Source organism: Lynx rufus, unplaced genomic scaffold, assembly GCF_022079265.1.
Source record: "Lynx rufus isolate CCGP_SWC_20201006 ecotype Redwood Valley unplaced genomic scaffold, mLynRuf1.p SCAF_17, whole genome shotgun sequence".
NCBI classification, from domain to species: Eukaryota; Metazoa; Chordata; class Mammalia; order Carnivora; family Felidae; genus Lynx; species Lynx rufus.
This window is the reverse complement of record NW_025814831.1, coordinates 28,975,850-28,992,271: the sequence shown is the minus strand read 5'-3', so window position 1 is coordinate 28,992,271 and position 16,422 is coordinate 28,975,850. Positions and strand designations below refer to the sequence as shown.

The 16,422-nt window shown below is 49.1% G+C and overlaps 1 protein-coding gene across 1 annotated transcript; it reads left to right on the top strand.

Annotated features, from left to right (window-relative positions):
• Positions 1-7,505: 7,505 nt before the first annotated feature.
• On the top strand, positions 7,506-14,479 carry VRTN (vertebrae development associated). Its single transcript, XM_047079773.1, has 2 exons — positions 7,506-7,546; positions 12,367-14,479. Exons 1-2 carry the CDS (start codon positions 7,506-7,508, stop codon positions 14,477-14,479), a joined length of 2,154 nt encoding a protein of 717 aa, XP_046935729.1.
• The last annotated feature ends 1,943 nt before the right edge of the window (positions 14,480-16,422 follow it).

Below are 16,422 nucleotides of genomic sequence, written 5' to 3'. Positions count from 1 at the left end.
CCTTCCCCCTGGGCTATGGCTTCTGATTGGAAGAGACGACACAGCTCTTCGTGTGTCTTCCACAGCACTGAGAATAATGGCTACATAGGGTAGATGCTCTACCCAGTGTGATTTGAATTGATAATCATATCTCCCTGGTATTTTATTATTATTTTTTAATGTTTATTTTTGATGTTTATTATTATTTTTTAGTGTTTATTTTGAGCACAAGGAGGAGAGTCAGAGAGAGAGGCACACACACAGAGGGCGGTGCAGAGCCAGATACGGGCCTTGAACCCAAGAACCCATGAACCCACGAACCATGAGATCACGACCTGAGCTGAAGTTGGGCTCTTTAACTGACTGAGCCACCCAGGTGCCCCTATCTCCCTGGTATTTTAAATATTTTCTTCACAGCCAAAGAGTGACATCACCATTTAATTTAATCATTTGAAAAAGGGGATATCATCCCCATTTTACAGATGAGGAAACTGGGGGTCAGATTTGTTTCAGTTCCCTTAACTGGGAAGTAGAAGAGCCGAGAGTCAAATCAGGCTGGTCAGACTCCAGAGTCCGAATTGTTATCTGTTTTTTGGGAATCGCCAAGGGACTCTGGTAAAGGTAGAAGAGGCCTGGGCAGAGGCAGAGAGAGGGTAGCAGGAAAGTGTGGTGGGGAGGAGGTGATGGAGGGAGAAGAAAAGGAACAAAGAATAAAGAAAGGAAACCAGGAGCTTATGACGTCATGGGGTAACTGTCAGCCATTGGATTTAGGGCCTTTGGGTACAGTAAACACAATAGGTGTTTGTGGTATTATGTGTGGAATGAACGAGAAGACTTTTGCGCCTTAACCTTCAGACTCTAGAATCTGGAATCAGGTCTGTAGACATCAGTGTGTCCTCAGGGCTAGCCCAGGACCTGGCATATAGTAGGAGCTCATATATATCTGCCAGTGCATGAGCGAATGTATGAGTGGTATGAGTAAATGAATAATTGAATAGGAAATGATGGACTAATATAGAAGTTATTTAATAAGGCACTGAGTGGATAAGTTGATTTAATGGACAGAGGGATGAGTTCTTCAAAATCTCCATAGAGAATGAGTTGCACAGCTTAATCGAATAGAAGCGTCATTTGCTGAGCCTTTATCATTAGGCCTGTGCCGAGAATTTCATAAGCCCTTTTCATTTAATCCTCATAGCAACCTCTCCAGTATTATTCTCATCATTTTTTAGGTGAGGAATTAGGTCTGGAGACATGAGAAAGCTTGTTCAGCGGCACACAAGGGCAGAGCTGGAAATTTCGGCCCTGCCATCACACTCCTCAGCTCGGGCTCTCAGACTTGTCACTACCCAGTCAGTGCTCAGTAGATGCGTCACTCAATTCAGAACTTGTTTTTTGTAGGTGTTGCAAATACAGGTGACCCCCCCACTTATGCAAGCCCTGGAAAGTTATAAATTTAAACCCAGTTTATTACTTAGCTCAGCTCATTATTTAAAGGAAGCTTTTCTATTGTATGTCCCTTTAGAAGTGAAGGATTACCTCCAACTCATCTGCTTCCTAAATCTGAATTTTGTTCAAAGCAAGGTACATATTAACTAAAGATGTCTCCTTGCAGGATTTGATTTAGTTATTGCTGGGAATCTGGGATTTTGGTGTTTGGACACCTGATGGCCAAGACCTTGATTTTGTAACACTTAATCTTAACAGTGTAAATAAAGCTAAATTAAAATTTACCAAATCTGGAATCCATTAAAGAAAAGCAGATATGGTCGATATATGTAAAAATAAAAAGATTTCTTCAGGATAAAAACTTCCATAAGCAAAGTCCACTTATAAACCACAAAATCAGAAAAAAAAAATCATTTCTAATTCCTATTATAGACCAAGGGCTATCTTTTTTTTTTTAATTAATTAATTTATTTTGTGAGAGGGAGAGATGGTGTGCATGCAAGCAGGGGAGGGGCAGAGAGAGAGGGAAAGAGAGAGTCCCAAGCATACTCCACACTCAGTGTGGAGCCCGATGTCGGGCTCAATCTTATGACTGTGAGATCATGACGTAAATTGATATCAAGACTCAGACACTTAACTGACTGAGCCACCCAGGCACCCCCAAGGGCTATCTTTATACAAAACTCTCATTAAACAACATGAACAAGGTGTGTAATCAATAGCAAAATGGGCAAAGAATATGCACAGGAAATAAAACATAAATGGTTCAAAGATATATGAAAAAATGCTCTCCCTTACTCATAATTAACAAAATGTAAATTAAAACCATCCTGAGGGACTAATTTTTCACCTACTAGATTTGCAAAGAGAAAAAAACATGGTAACACATTACTAGGGGGAGGGAGACTGCACTCTCCTACTTTGTTTTCGGGGAAATAAATCAGTACAACTTCAAGGGAGGGAAATTTGCAAAATCCATACAAATTACTACTGAAACACACTTTGGAAGTATAGCTATTCCTACATATGTGCAAGGTCATCTGTTGTAGCTTGGTTTAAGAGCAAAAGATGGAAATGACCTTAATGTTCATCAACAGAGGCCCGGATAGTACTTTATGTTAATTCAGAAAATGGGGCTCCTGCTGCATCTAGATGTGTGCTAATACGTTTGCTACCAGCCCCTTGTGACTGCAGAACATTTGAAATGTGGCTGGTTCTACATGAGATTTGCTTTAAGTGGAAAATATACATTGAATTTTGAAAATATACATTGAAAATATACTTGGTACAAAAAAAAATGTAAAATATCTCAGTAAATTTTTTTCTTCTTTTTTAATGTTTATTTTTGAGAGACAGTGTGTGCGTGCGTGAGGGGGGGAGGAGCAGAGAGAGAGAGAGAAACAAAGGATCCCAAGTGGGCTCTGTGCTGACAGCAGTGAACTCATGAACCATGAGATCGTGACCTGAGCTGACGTTGGATGCTTAACCAACTGAGCCACCCAGGCGCTCCTCTCATCAATAATTTTTATATTGATTTCTTGTCAAAATGATAATATTGCAGATATATTGGTTTAAATAAACTATATTAATTGGGGTCCCTGGGTGGCTCAGTTGGTAGAGCATCCTACTCTTTATTTTATTTAATTAATTAATTTATTTGATTGAGAGAGAGAGAGAGAGCGCACTTGCATGGAGGAGAGGGAGAGGGAGAGAGAATCCAGTGTGGAGTCCGACACGGTGCTCAATCTTAGAACCATGAGATCACGACCTGAGCCAAAACCAAGAGTTGGACATTTAACCCATTGAGGCACCCAGCTGACTTTTGATCTCAGGGTCGTGAGTTCAAGCCCCACATTGGGCGTGGAACCTACTTACAAAATATTAATTTCACCTGTCCAATTCAATCACCCCTCTGTCCATTCAATTAAAGTCTTTTTTTTTTTTTGTCTTCTAAATATTTTTATTGTGGCTACTAGAAAATGGAAAGGTACGTGTGGCTCTCATTACATTTCGTTGGACGACGGTGACTGGATAAAAAAATAAAGTGAGAAAAGCAAGGTGCATAGGAGTGTTTAGCGTACTACCATTTGTGCTTCAAAGAAAGAAAAAAAGCACTCTCTCGGAGATTTGCTTGTTTTCTGGAATGAAACCCTAGAAACAACATTGGCTGCTTCTGGAGAGAGAAACTGTAGAAGGGGCTGAAATTTGAATCCTGAATCCTTTCGAAAATTTCTGAACCAAAATTTACATGCGTTTTGAATAATACATTATTTTTTATGCATATAATATAATCAAAAGTACTTTAAAAAATGTTGTTAGAACAAAAATATGCAGAGAAAGACCAGAAATTTATACGTGTTGTAAATGCACAGAAATAGAACTGGCAGATAAGCATAGTGAAGAGAATGTGTTAGGGACTGAAAGAGAAGACTTGCTCAATTTACTCTATTTTTTACTCTGTACCATTTGGATCTTTTGGAAAGAGAATGCTTAATTTGTGTAAGTCTAAGAGGAAAAAAAAAAATCCAGATTAGAAAGAAATATACCAAGATGTTCACAATCGCTGTCTTTAAATAATGAAATTATAGGTAACTTTTTCTTCTTTCTACTTTAAAAAAGTTTCCAATTATTCTAAATTTTCCCAATTAGTCTACAAAAAAGACTCTTACTTTGGTGGTGGAAGCATCAACAAACCTTTGGTTTCTTTTTAAAAAATACTTTTTAAAGGTTCCATTAGCCTTTTAAATAATTTAAAATGATCTTCATCGCTTTTTAAAATGATAGCAAGTAACGTAGACTCCTTATAAAATGTCAACACAGAAGGATAATTTGGAAAGGAAAAGTATTCAACTCTTTCTTCTACAAGATAACCACTATTCTCTGAAACTTTTAAAATTCAAATTAACTGGAGAGGCTGAGGACTGGAACAGGCTTGATCAGTGCCAAGCACGGTTCTGAAGGCTTTTAAATCGATCATCTTGTAGAGTCTATGCCGCAACTCTGCGGGAAAGCTTGTGCCCCGGTAACCTTGAAGTCAGGGCTCCAAGGGTTGAACAATTCGCCTAAGGCCACACTCTAGTGAGGGGCAGGGCTGGCATTCAAATCCAAGTCCAGGACCCGTCTAAGCAGCTTGCCTCGGGCGGCTGCCATCATGGTGGGTGGGGCTGATGTGATTATGATCCAGGGACTGGACTTGAGCTCACATCTGGTGGTCCCCTTCTCCCGTGCTCCTGGGCACGAGCGTTCGATAAAGGATTTTTGATCTAGGTGGTAAGTGTAGGGCTCATGATTGGCAGAAGAGCAAATGATCATTGTGGAGCTGGGGCATAACCGACCCTGGGGAGGCATTTTACACCGGTAGCCAGGGGTCAGGCGATAGAGAGGAGGTGGGTGGAATGAAGTCCGGGCGGAGAGCGGCTAGCCCCGGCACTCCAAAGGGTTAAAGCCGGGCAGGAAAGCCCCTGGGGGGAGCTACCACCAAAGGCTGCAATCCGGCGGCCTTCACCTCCCCCACCAGCGGGGACTAGACGGGCGGATTGGACTGGTTCCTCTGGGATTATCTGAGGCCCCTGGGCCGAGATGAGCCGCCGGGAGGGACGGAAGCCCAGGTACCGCACGCCCCCGCCTTCCTGTGGGGCTCGGGAAACTAGGTGTCGTGGGGATCAGCGCTCTGGCCCCTGACAGAAGCGATTCTGGCCCAGGCACGCTTTGGGAGTGAGAGGTGTTGAGCCCCACGCCTGGGGGATGCTCGGAGAAAGGTGGGAACGGAGCCCGTGCAGAAAGTGGGGCCTGCACCGAGGTGGGGGCAGTGAGCTCTCCAACCTCCCCATCCAGCACCGCCAGGGATGGGGGGACTGCCTCAGGTAGAGAAACATCTTGCAGGTTCAGAAAGCCCCAAAGTCTACGCACTCATCCAAGGCCAGTTTCTGGGCTCCAGCTATGCTCCCCTACCCCTATCCTCAAGCCTGGCCATAGACTTTCTTCCTTAGGTCTTTCTATCTAAACCTCCCCAGCCCCTCCCCCGCCCCAAACTCTTTGGAAATCTTTCAACTTTCTTTCAAGTTTTCCCTGGGCAGATTGGGGTCTGTTTCAGAACTAGGTCTGGGCGCTTTAACGCGCCCAGCTGGGTAGAGCGGAGGAGACAATAGCTGCTATCACTTTACCATTGGAAGTGACCCCCGAATTTGCACTTCTTTCATCTTGGGACCAGAGCACTTGAGGGTGGGCGATTTCCTGGGGGGAGTGGCTTAAGCCTCTTCTCCACCGGCCAGTTGGCTGTAGACGGTCCATGCTCAATGGTCCACGACAGATACGAAGCCAGTTCTGGAGTGAGAGTAGCGCTCGGCTGGCGACGCTGCCGCAGGGTGACTTAAATGTCCCAAGCTGGAAGCTGGAGAAAGAAGTGGACGCCCCCAGGGCTCTGGGCCACCCTCGAGGTCAGTAAACTAGGAAGTTTCCTCAAAATGAGGAAGAGTGGGTGCCCTGCGCGGCTTGGAGGCCCCAGGGGAGTGAGGGCTGGCCTTGGGCCAAAAAAAGGACCCAAGGGTCAAAGAGTGACTCTGGGAAGATGCTGCAAGCTTGTGTGAGTGTTTGTGTGCGTGTGTGTTTGTGTGTGTGTGTGTGTGTGTGTGTGTGTGTGTGTGTGGAGGGGGGAAGTGAGGCATTGTTTCAAGTTCTTTCTCCCCACCCCCACCTCCAGCCCCATCCCCACCCCCACCCGCCGGCCTATCTCCCCTCCCCACCCTACACTATCGTCCGTCCTCGGCCCCTCCCCAGGCGCTCAGAGCTTCCCGGGTCGGATCCCTTGTTTCAGAAGCCCGGGGCCAGCCAGCTTGCTCCCCAGCCACCCATTGCCTCCTGGCATCCTGAGGGGTGACTATTGGCCTGCACTGCTTCCCCTGGTGGGCCACACTCCCCCTCTACCTCTCCAGACACGTGGTCCACTGGAGCTACTAAATTTGGGAACTCCCGAACTCCCCAGACTCGGTTGGCTTGGTGGCTTCAGGCCCACCCCGGTGCCCGAAGGCACTCCCGTTACCCTTGGTTGTGGGAGGTTCCTTGGGAAGTCACAGCTGATGGACTTGCTTGACCCCAGCCAGCCCCCGTGGCCGCCCGTGCCCTGCTGGGCCTTCTGACCACCAGGGAAGGAGCCAAGATGGCTGGCGCTCCCTCCAGCCAGGGACATATCCTGGCCAGCTGGGAGGGCAGGCCAGAGAGGCGCGGAGCCAGGCCAGGTGAGATGCCAGCTGGTTTACCATGGTCTTATCCGGTCTTGCTGAGTGTTGAGGCCTGCGTGGCAGTGTCTGCTCCTTGTTGGGCCTGGTTGACTGTAGAGACTGCAGAGCCAACTTTATGAGGAATGGGGAGAAAAGAGGGGATGGGGAGAACACGGGGTCCTTGGTGAGCAAACACAGCCTAGGATGAGGCTGGCAGGGAAGGAGATTGCTCTAGAGGCCAGAGGAGACTTAAGCCAGTATTGTGTTCGCAGATTCCTGGCCCTTCGTTCCCTTACCCTGCCTAGAACCCTGGCCGACTCCTCCTAAAATGGGAGGGACAGAGGCCAGACCTGGGCTCTGAGACCCCGTATGCTTGAAATAAGGAGATGGAGGGAGGAGGAAAGCTGCCTTTGGTGAAGGTGAGGCTTTAGGTCTCTTGCAGAGTTGACAGTGTCTCTTCATTTATTCCTTGGCTCCAGAGCCCTTCGTAAGCACTAAGATGCCGGCGGGATGCTTTCTGGATACCCTGTTTTATCTCCTTCCAACTTCAAGCCAGGGGAGCCCCTGTAAGCCTCCTCGGTTTCATACCTTCTCTGATCCCTTCCCAGAGTTGTGGGGTCAGGGAGGCCAGTTGAGCCAGGCCCATAGATTAGCTCTCACTCTCTGCGCACCTCATTCCACGAACGCACCTGGCGTTCGCCAGCTCTGCCTTGCGTTGCACTCCCAGAGAGCCATGGTGGAAGAGACTGTTGCACCTGAACCCCATCAACCAATTGTCTACTTAAGGATGATTGGCTTTCCCGTAGGGCCTCTGGCCTTTCCGCACTGTCCGCTCCTGGTAGTCCAGACCTTCCTGGATGGATGTGGGGTGCAGAGCCTCTCCAGGGAGCTGCTTTTTCTCAGTAAGCTTTTGAGGAAAACAGAAGTGGGGTAGTCCCTACTCACATCTCCTCTTACCTCTTTGAGGTTGAGATTGGGCGAATGAGGTGGGGCGGAGTGGAGCTGGGTGGGACTGAGACTGAGGTGGGGAAGAGTGGGTAGGAGGAGGGGTGGGGTTTGTGCAGAAGGAAGTGTGGTATATCTGGACATTTTGTTGGGAGAGATCCGGATACTGCTGCTTGAATGCAGGCCAGTTGTCTTCACCTTTCTGGACCTCAGTTCCCTTATCTGTAAAATGGCCAGATTTGTCTCAGAGCTCCAAGAATCCATGGGTTCCTGGATCCTTCGGCTCATAAGCATTTTGGGTGATATATTCCCCTGGGTGGTGAAATTACAGTGGTTAGGAGGGGCGCTCTGGAGTCAGATTGCTTAAGTTTTATAGCTTTAATAGCTGTGTGGTCTTGGGAAAGTTATTTAACCCCCAAGCCTCCATTTCCCCAGGTTGAACTGAGAATAGTCATCCTAGCAATGGTACAGGTGTGGTGGAATCGTAGTTCACGTGGGGGGAAGGTGAGACCCACACAGAAACAAAATGACTTCTAAAAACGCTCACCCCTCGTGAAGCCCACAGAAGCTTGTAATCACCAGACGGAACGTGGTGTTGCTCAGGAAAAGAGACTTGAGAGGAAGGGCAGGAAGAATCACCCACGCAGTTTAAATTAATTGTCCCCTTATTTTTTCTGAGATTTTGGTTGCAATACCTAATTAGATGCACATAGTAAGTGTAAGTAAGCGGTGGCTGTTTGCATGATTTTGTTGGCGAAGCATCTAGCAGAGTGCTCATGTCTAGGCAGCTGTACAGCGCGTTCTTCCCGTGACCTGTAAGAAAAAAAAACTCAAGCATCTTAGTTGTCTGCCAGAATGAAAAAGCTCTTCTGTGTAGACAGTTTATTTTTCAGGGCTCAGCTTTTTCTCGCATATGTTACCAAGGATTGATAATGACATTATTTCCTGAGTTGAATGAAAACTAATGGTTTTTTTATTTTTTAAGGATTTATTTATTTTGAGAGAGAGAGAGAGAGAGAGAGCAAGCGGGCAGGGCAGGGGGTGGGGGGGAGGGTTGGGGGGGGTGGGGTTGGTGGACAGCAAGAATGTCCCAAGCAGGCTCTGCGCTGTCAGCCGAGCCTGACTGGGGTCTTCATCTCAAGATACGCGAGATCATGACTTGAGCCAAAATCGAGAGTCGGACACTTAACCGACTGAGCCACCCAGGCGCCCCTGAAAGGTAAACATAAAGTACACACAAGACGAACGGATTAAAAGCACAACTCCGGGGTCAAATGGTATGGTAAAAATTGAAATTTGGTGAGAGGTTAGACCAGGTCTGTCACAGCATACACGTTTAAAAAAAAAAAAAAAATCAACAGCCAAGAAATTTTACCCAAAGGGGATTCTAATTTTTAACTTTTTAAAAACTTATTTATTTTTTGAAAGGACTCTCTGCCCAACATGGGGCTCAAACTCACAACCCCGAGATCAAGAGTCACATTCTCTCCCAACAGAGCCAGCCAGGCGTGCCTGATTACTAATTTTTGAAAAGCTTGCTTTTTTTATGATTGTCCGGTAAAATTCTGGTGGCACTCCTTTGGTGCTTTACAGACTTCTTTTCAAAACTTCACTGAACCATCATTTACACTCAAGCACACCCCCTTTGAGTGTGCAGTTTGATGAGCTGACAGATGTATAGACCCAAACGCAGTGTTTAGACCTAAGGCTAACCTAAAGCAATTTATCAGTCTCTGAGAGCAAAGATCTGAGAGCGGACAATGGTCTCCTTTTTAATTTAAAAGCAGTGTGGGAAAAGGAATATTACTTTGCTTTGCAAGGCAACGCTGAAAATGTACCAGTAATTAGGATGATGTTTGTGTGGAAAAGGTGGGTGGTAGTTTAAAATGGAGATGAATCACAGACCCTAAGGCATCTGGGGCTCCAGCCCTGGTAGTGGCCACACCATTTGTATGACCTACGGCACATGAGCCTGAGTTGGATTTTCTCAGGTGTCTCTCCTCTGAGTTGGGGGTGAGGGTAGTGCCTACTCTAAAACATGGCTGTCAGGCTGAGGACAGTGCCTGGAAAATACTAAATGCTTGATAGATCCTAATTATTAGACCTGTGTTAGCACAGTGAGTAGGCTTCCATCCCTTTGAGGAAGCTCTTTTCTCTAGGGTAGTAGTTTGCAAGTTTTTCGGTCTCAGGACCCATGTGTGCTCTTTAAAACTTGAGGACCCTGAAGACCTTTTATGTATATTGGTTATATCTACCACGTGTATTGTATTCCAAATTAAAACTGGAGAATTTAGAAAATATTTCTGAAACAACCCCGTGACCCAGCAACGGATAACACATTTTTGTGAAAAATGACTTTTCCAGAATAGAAAAGATGTAGTGAGAAGAGTGCATATTCTTTGACATGTTTTTAAATCTCTGTATTACCTAGTTTATTTTTTTTAATTAAAATTTTTTAAATGTTTATTTATTTTTGAAAGAGAGTGCGAGCAGGGGGAGGGCCAGAGGGAGAGAGGGAGACACAAAATCCGAAGCCGGCTCCAGGGTCTGGGCCGTCAGCACAGCGCCCGACGCGGGGCTTGAACCCATGAATGGCGAGATCGTGACCTGAGCTGAAGTCGGATGCTTAACTGACTGAGCCACCCAGGCACCCACATACTATCCAGTTTCAAAGATATTCTCCTATCCATCTCTGTTTGATCTCTTGTGATAAATTGTTTTGGTAGTTTTTGAAGAAAATCCAACTTTGGCCAGATATGTGGATGGAAAAGGGAAGAGTATTTCGATAGCTTGTTCAGTGGATATTCTTTGATAACTACACCAACACTTGACAAGTAGCAGTTCCTTAAAGCTTAGTTATGATGTAGAAACTGAAACAATATCCGTGAAGTTTTTGTACGTTAAAGTCCATTGTTTTCTTTTATGCTTTGACTGGATCTTTTACTTGTATGTGACTTTGTAACATCACCCATTGTTTTTTGGGGAAATACAGTTCATTGATTGATGTAGATCTTCAAATGTTGACAATTCCATTATATAGGATGAAAAGTTACATTTGTTAGTGTCACTACTGATTTCATCAGTAAAGTCTTTAGGTATTGGGAAGCTGTCAAGCTCACTGTAGTGGAAACAGGTTTTCCCAAAATTCTAGTTTCCAAATGAAAGCCCCAAATTTCACTGGCAGCAAATTGTCAACAGTTTTCTTTGAAGTGACAGGCTCACCTTATTCATTTTTGAGAAGATGTCTGCCCAATATACCCAAATCTAAATGAGTAATGTCTCAATTTTTCTTTCAAGTAAAAGTGATATTCCATGATAAAAGCGGCTGGTTGATCCTATAAACCAAACAATTGTCATGTGAGACATTCAGTGTGCAGCAGAAATGAGTATTCCCCACTTTGCCACTCCCCAAATTGAAAAGTCATGTATTTAAGGGTTGTGATTAAATACAAATAAAAGTCTTTACTGCTTCATCGAGGACATTTTTTTTTTAATGTTTATTTTTGAGAGAGAGAGACACAGAGAATGAGAACGAGCGGGGGGAGGGGCAGAGAGCGAGGGAGACACAGATTCTGAAGCAGGCTCCAGGCTCTGAGCTGTCAGCACATACCCTGAAGCAGGGCTCGAACCACGGGCCATCAGATCATGCCCTCAACCATCAGATAATACCCTGAGCCAAAGTCAATCAACTGAGCCACCCAGGCGCCCCCATCAAGGACATTCTTGAGTGACACCAGCCTTTTGGTTTTTTTCTCCCTGAGTACATGGTGGTGAAGAACATGACTGCTAGCATAGCATGATTCATGCTGTTACCACAGTTTTACTCCAACATTAACACAATGAAAAAGGCAAATAATATCTTCGTGTTAAGTTATCTTAATATATCTTAGTGTTCTAAAAATAATTTAGCTTGCAGACCCGATGGGGCACCTGGATGGCTCAGTCGGTTAAGTGTCCCACTCTTGATTTTGGCTCAGGTTATGATCTCCATTCGTGAGTTCAAGCCCCACGTCGGGCTCTGCGCTCATGGCATGGAAACTGCTTGGGATTCTCCCTCTTCCTACTCCTTCCACGATGGTGCACTCTCTCTCTCTCTCTCTCAAAATAAATAAACTTAGGAAAAAAAAAAACCTTGCAGACGGCCTGAAAAAGTCTCCGGGAACCCCAAGGGTCCATGGACCATACTTTGAGAAGCACTGATCTAGGGAAAGGCAGACCAATTGTGGCTCTTTGAGACTGTAAGTCTTTGAACAGGTACAGAGGTACAACCTTTATGGCTGTACTGTAAAATATGTACTGTGTAATGTTAACTAATGCTTCTGTAGTGCTTCCCTGTGTGCCGGGCACTGTCTAAAGATGAGTGTGTGTGTGTGTGTGTGTGTACCTACATATCTCCTTACTTTCATTGTCTCTTTTATGCCCACACTAACTGTATAAGGTGGATACTCTTATCATCCCGTTTTACCAGAAAAGGAACCAGAATAATGGAGAGCTTAAGTGACTTGCTCAAGCTACTATCAAAAGCCAGGCTGCAGAGACGAGTTGCTTTTCCTGGCCGCTCTCCCACCTCACCCTTCCCAGGGAGCAGGGTCTCCTCCGGAACAGACGCTGGCTGGGGAGTGACTAACGCCCGGGAGGCCCTTAGCTGTTACACCCAGCCTCTGGGGGAATGGGAGTGGGTGGGCACTCTCCTTAGGGAGAAGGTGCAGGACACCATCCATCGCTGGGTCTCTGGGCACCTTGTCCTGACCCTGCCCTCTGCCCTCTGTCCTGGCAGGATGACGTCTCGGGAGCAGCTGGTACAGCAGGTGTTGCAGGAGCTGCAGGAGGCCGTGGAGTCCGAGGGCCTCGAGGGTCTCGTGGGTGCTGCTCTGGAGGCCAAGCAAGTCCTGTCGTCCTTCACCCTCCCCACCTGCCGAGAGGGGGGTTCCGGCCCCCAGGTGCTGGAGGTGGACTCCGTGGCGCTGAGCCTGTACCCGGAGGACGCTCCCCGGAACATGCTGCCGCTGGTGTGCAGAGGCGAGGGCAGCCTGCTGTTCGAGGCCGCCAGCGTGCTGCTGTGGGGCGATGCCGGCTTCAGCCTGGAGCTGCGGGCCCGCACGGTGGTGGAGATGCTGCTGCACCGTCATTACTACCTCCAGGGCATGATCGACTCCAAGGTGATGCTGCAAGCCGTGCGCTACTCCCTGCGCTCTGAGGAATCCCCCGAGATGACCAGCCTGCCATCCGCCACGCTGGAGGCCATCTTCGACGCGGATGTCAAGGCCACCTGCTTCCCCAACAGCTTCTCCAACGTGTGGCACTTGTACGCCCTCGCCTCCGTCCTGCGGCGCAACATCTACTCCATCTACCCCATGCGAAACCTCAAGATCCGGCCCTACTTTAACCGCGTCATCCGGCCCCGCCGCTGCGACCACGTGCCCGCCACGCTGCACATCATGTGGGCCGGCCAGCCCCTCACCAGCCACCTCTTCCGCCACCAGTACTTTGCCCCCGTGGTGGGGCTGGAGGAGGTGGAGGCCGAAAGTGACCCCGGCCTGCCCCCCGCGCCTCCAGCCCTGGCCCCGCTGCCGCCACCCGCCAAGACCCTGGCGCTGCTCAACCAGGAGCCCGGCCTCAGCTACTCCCACCTCTGTGAGCGCTATAGCGTCACCAAGAGCACCTTCTACCGCTGGCGGCGGCAGTCCCAGGAGCACCGGCAGAAGGTGGCCACGCGCTTCTCCGCCAAGCACTTCCTGCAGGACAGCTTCCACCGCGGGGGCGTCGTGCCGCTGCAGCAGTTCCTCCAGAGGTTCCCCGAGATCTCCCGCTCCACCTATTACGCCTGGAAGCAAGAGCTCCTGGGCTCTGGCACTTGCCAGGCCCTGGCCCCCAAGGAGGTGCAGGTGCTGGAGGAGCTGGAGAAGCTGCCGGACGAGCAGATCGCCAAGGGGCTGGGATGCTCGTCGCTGGCCGTGTCGAGCCCTGGCATGATCTTAATGCAGCGGGCCAAGTTGTACCTGGAGCACTGCATCTCCCTGAACACACTGGTACCCTATCGCTGCTTCAAACGCAGGTTCCCCGGCATCTCGCGGTCCACCTACTACAACTGGCGCCGGAAGGCCCTCCGAAGGAACCCCGGCTTCAAGCCGGCGCCGGCCCTCTGCACGGCCGGGGCTCCCCAGCCAGCGTCTGTTCCGGAGGAGGCCCTGCTCCCTTGGAAGGGTGAGGTGGGAGAGGGGCCGGGCCAAGCGACTGTGGGGGGACCGCCCGCCCCCCGTGAGCTCCTGCCCCCAAAGGTGCCCCTGTCCCGTTGGCAGAGGCGTCTGCGCAGGGCTGCCCGCAAGCAGGTGCTGAGCGGGCACCTCCCTTTCTGTCGCTTCCGCCTCCGCTACCCCAGCCTGTCGCCCTCTACCTTCTGGGTCTGGAAGAGTCTTGCCCGGAGTTGGCCCAGAAGCCTGTCCAAATTCCAGATGCAGGCCCCCAGCTTGGGCAAAGAAGGGATGGAAGCTGAGGAGAAGCAGGAGAAAGAAGCCTGCAGGGATGTGACCGCTGTGACGGCCCCTCCTGTGGGAGACCCCCCGCGGGTGGGGTCTTCTCCAGGAGAGGATCCGGGGAAAGCCCAGGGAGGGCCTTCCAGAGAGGGGGCCACGGCCCAGGGCCGGCCCCACAGCAGCCTCCCTGTGACCGAGGCGGCAGTGGGTGGCAGGGACGGCCAAGTGCTGGTGATGGACATGCTCGCCACCACAAAGTTCAAGGCCCAGGCCAAGCTGTTCTTGCAGAAACGCTTCCAGTCTAAGAGTTTCCCCTCCTTCAAGGAGTTCAGCGCCCTCTTTCCCCTCACTGCCCGCTCTACCTACTATATGTGGAAGCGGGCACTCTATGATGGCCTCACGCTGGTTGATGGCTGACAAGGAGGTGTGAAGGGGGCTGGGAGGAGAGGGGACCCGTTTGCAGAGGGTCAGGGACCTAAGTTGACGCCTGGCTTGGCCAGGATGCCCTTTGCCCTGGCTCCCACAGTGTCTGCCTTGACTCCAAGGGCAGCTTTGCGTTGTTTCTTGGCTCTCCGGCAGACAGAGCCCGAAATCAGCCCTCTGGTCTCCCGTGGAGAGCTACAAGACCAGAAACGTTCTCCATTTCAGTTGTTTGCCATTCTTGCTTTTTATTGTTGTCTTGGTTTTAGTTTTTTTTTTTGTTTTGTTTTGATTTAAATGGATTGGCTGGGCCCCCTGGCTGGTGTTGGAAACTGTATGTTTGGGGTGGGGGTTTGGTTAGCTAAAGTTGCTTTCAGCTCTTCCTGGGGACGGAAGAAGTATTGTAACATGGCGATCTGTCCCATTAAGCAGAATGTAGGTCTTCAGTTTCTTTTGGGGGTTGGCACCCTCCTTACTCAAAGCCGTTTCCCAAAGGAACATTAGAAATCAAACGTGGAGCAGGTCAGTGGCTTCTCTCTGGTGCCCCCAAAGGAGAGGGTGCCGGGCTCAGCATGAGACGTGAGGGCATACAGGAAGAACCTCTAGGGGAAGGCCCTGGACTGGATCACGGAGGTGCTGGCCTGTCCCTTGCAAGGAGTGTGGTAAGGGGCTGGGGGAGGTGGCTTCGAGTCTCTGCTGGTGCTTGGCCTGTCTGCTGTGGACGCTTCAGTCCTCTGCCAGCCTGGTTGGCTCTTGGGGACCCTTGTCTTTCTGTCGAGTCCCTCCTCAGAGCCTGTGCCCCATCAGTGAGAGACCATACGGTGGCCAGGCAGGCGAGTAACTGAATTTGCATTGTCCAAGAGTCGAGTTGGAAAACCAAAGAAATAAAGTGATGTGGTGCCCATAGCCCTTGGTCTCTGGTATTTGTTTTGCCAGGATGTGACTGCTTATTCCCACATTCCCTTTGGTTGGTGGATGGAGGGGATTTACTCTGGGGATTCTGTTTAGAATCGGATCTAGAGGTGACCTTGGGTGCTCTTCAGCTGGGGGTGGGGCCTGGAAAAGATACTCGTACCCATGGGGGAAAAACTGGCCCACTAAGTGCCCCGGCAGCCAGCACAAGGGTCAAGTCAGGTCTGTGTCAGGCATTCTCTTTAGTGCTTGTCATGTACCCAGGCTCGGGTCAGGACACCTCGAGCCTCAGAGTGGCTAACTTTGCTAACCCCCTGCGGCGGGCTGAGTTTGAAGACCAGACCTCAGCTTGTTAGGATGTGGCATCAGTGGCTGCTTTCCTCATGGTCTTGGGGAGTCATTCTTGGTTCTGTTTTTTTCACCCCCACATCCAGTCTATCAGCTGGTCTTGTTGACTGACTCCCACTGTGCCCAGAACCCTCCCCCTCATGCTGCTGCCACATCCCCCCCCCCCCCCCCCCGTCTCCCTTCTGCTCTTGCCCCATACAATCCATGCTCCATAGAGCAGCCAGAGAGCGCTTCAAGTGAAATTGTATTCTTTCACTTTCCTAAGATGTATCCACGGCTTCCCTTCACTCTTAGAATTCCTTGCACAGCCTGACAAAAAGCCTTCATAATCCAGCCCCTGGCCAACTCTCCCTGCCTCTTGTCCCACTCTTGCCCTCACGCCCTCACCCGCCACCCTCCAGCCACACTGGCTGCCTCAGGTCTTGAACATGCTACACTTGGTTTAAGGGCCTTCCCATTTGTTCCATTGGAACATCTTTACATGGCAGGCTCCTTACTATTCAGGTTTGAGTCACTGTTGCATTATTCTTTTAAATTCTCTGGTGCTTATGATGATATTTCTTGTTTATTTGGTTATTTGAGTACCCTACCCCCCATGCCATTAGAGTATAAGCTCCATGTAAAGCAGGGCTTTTTCCTGACTTGCTTACACACTGTATTCCCAGCAGGAAGATTAGTTC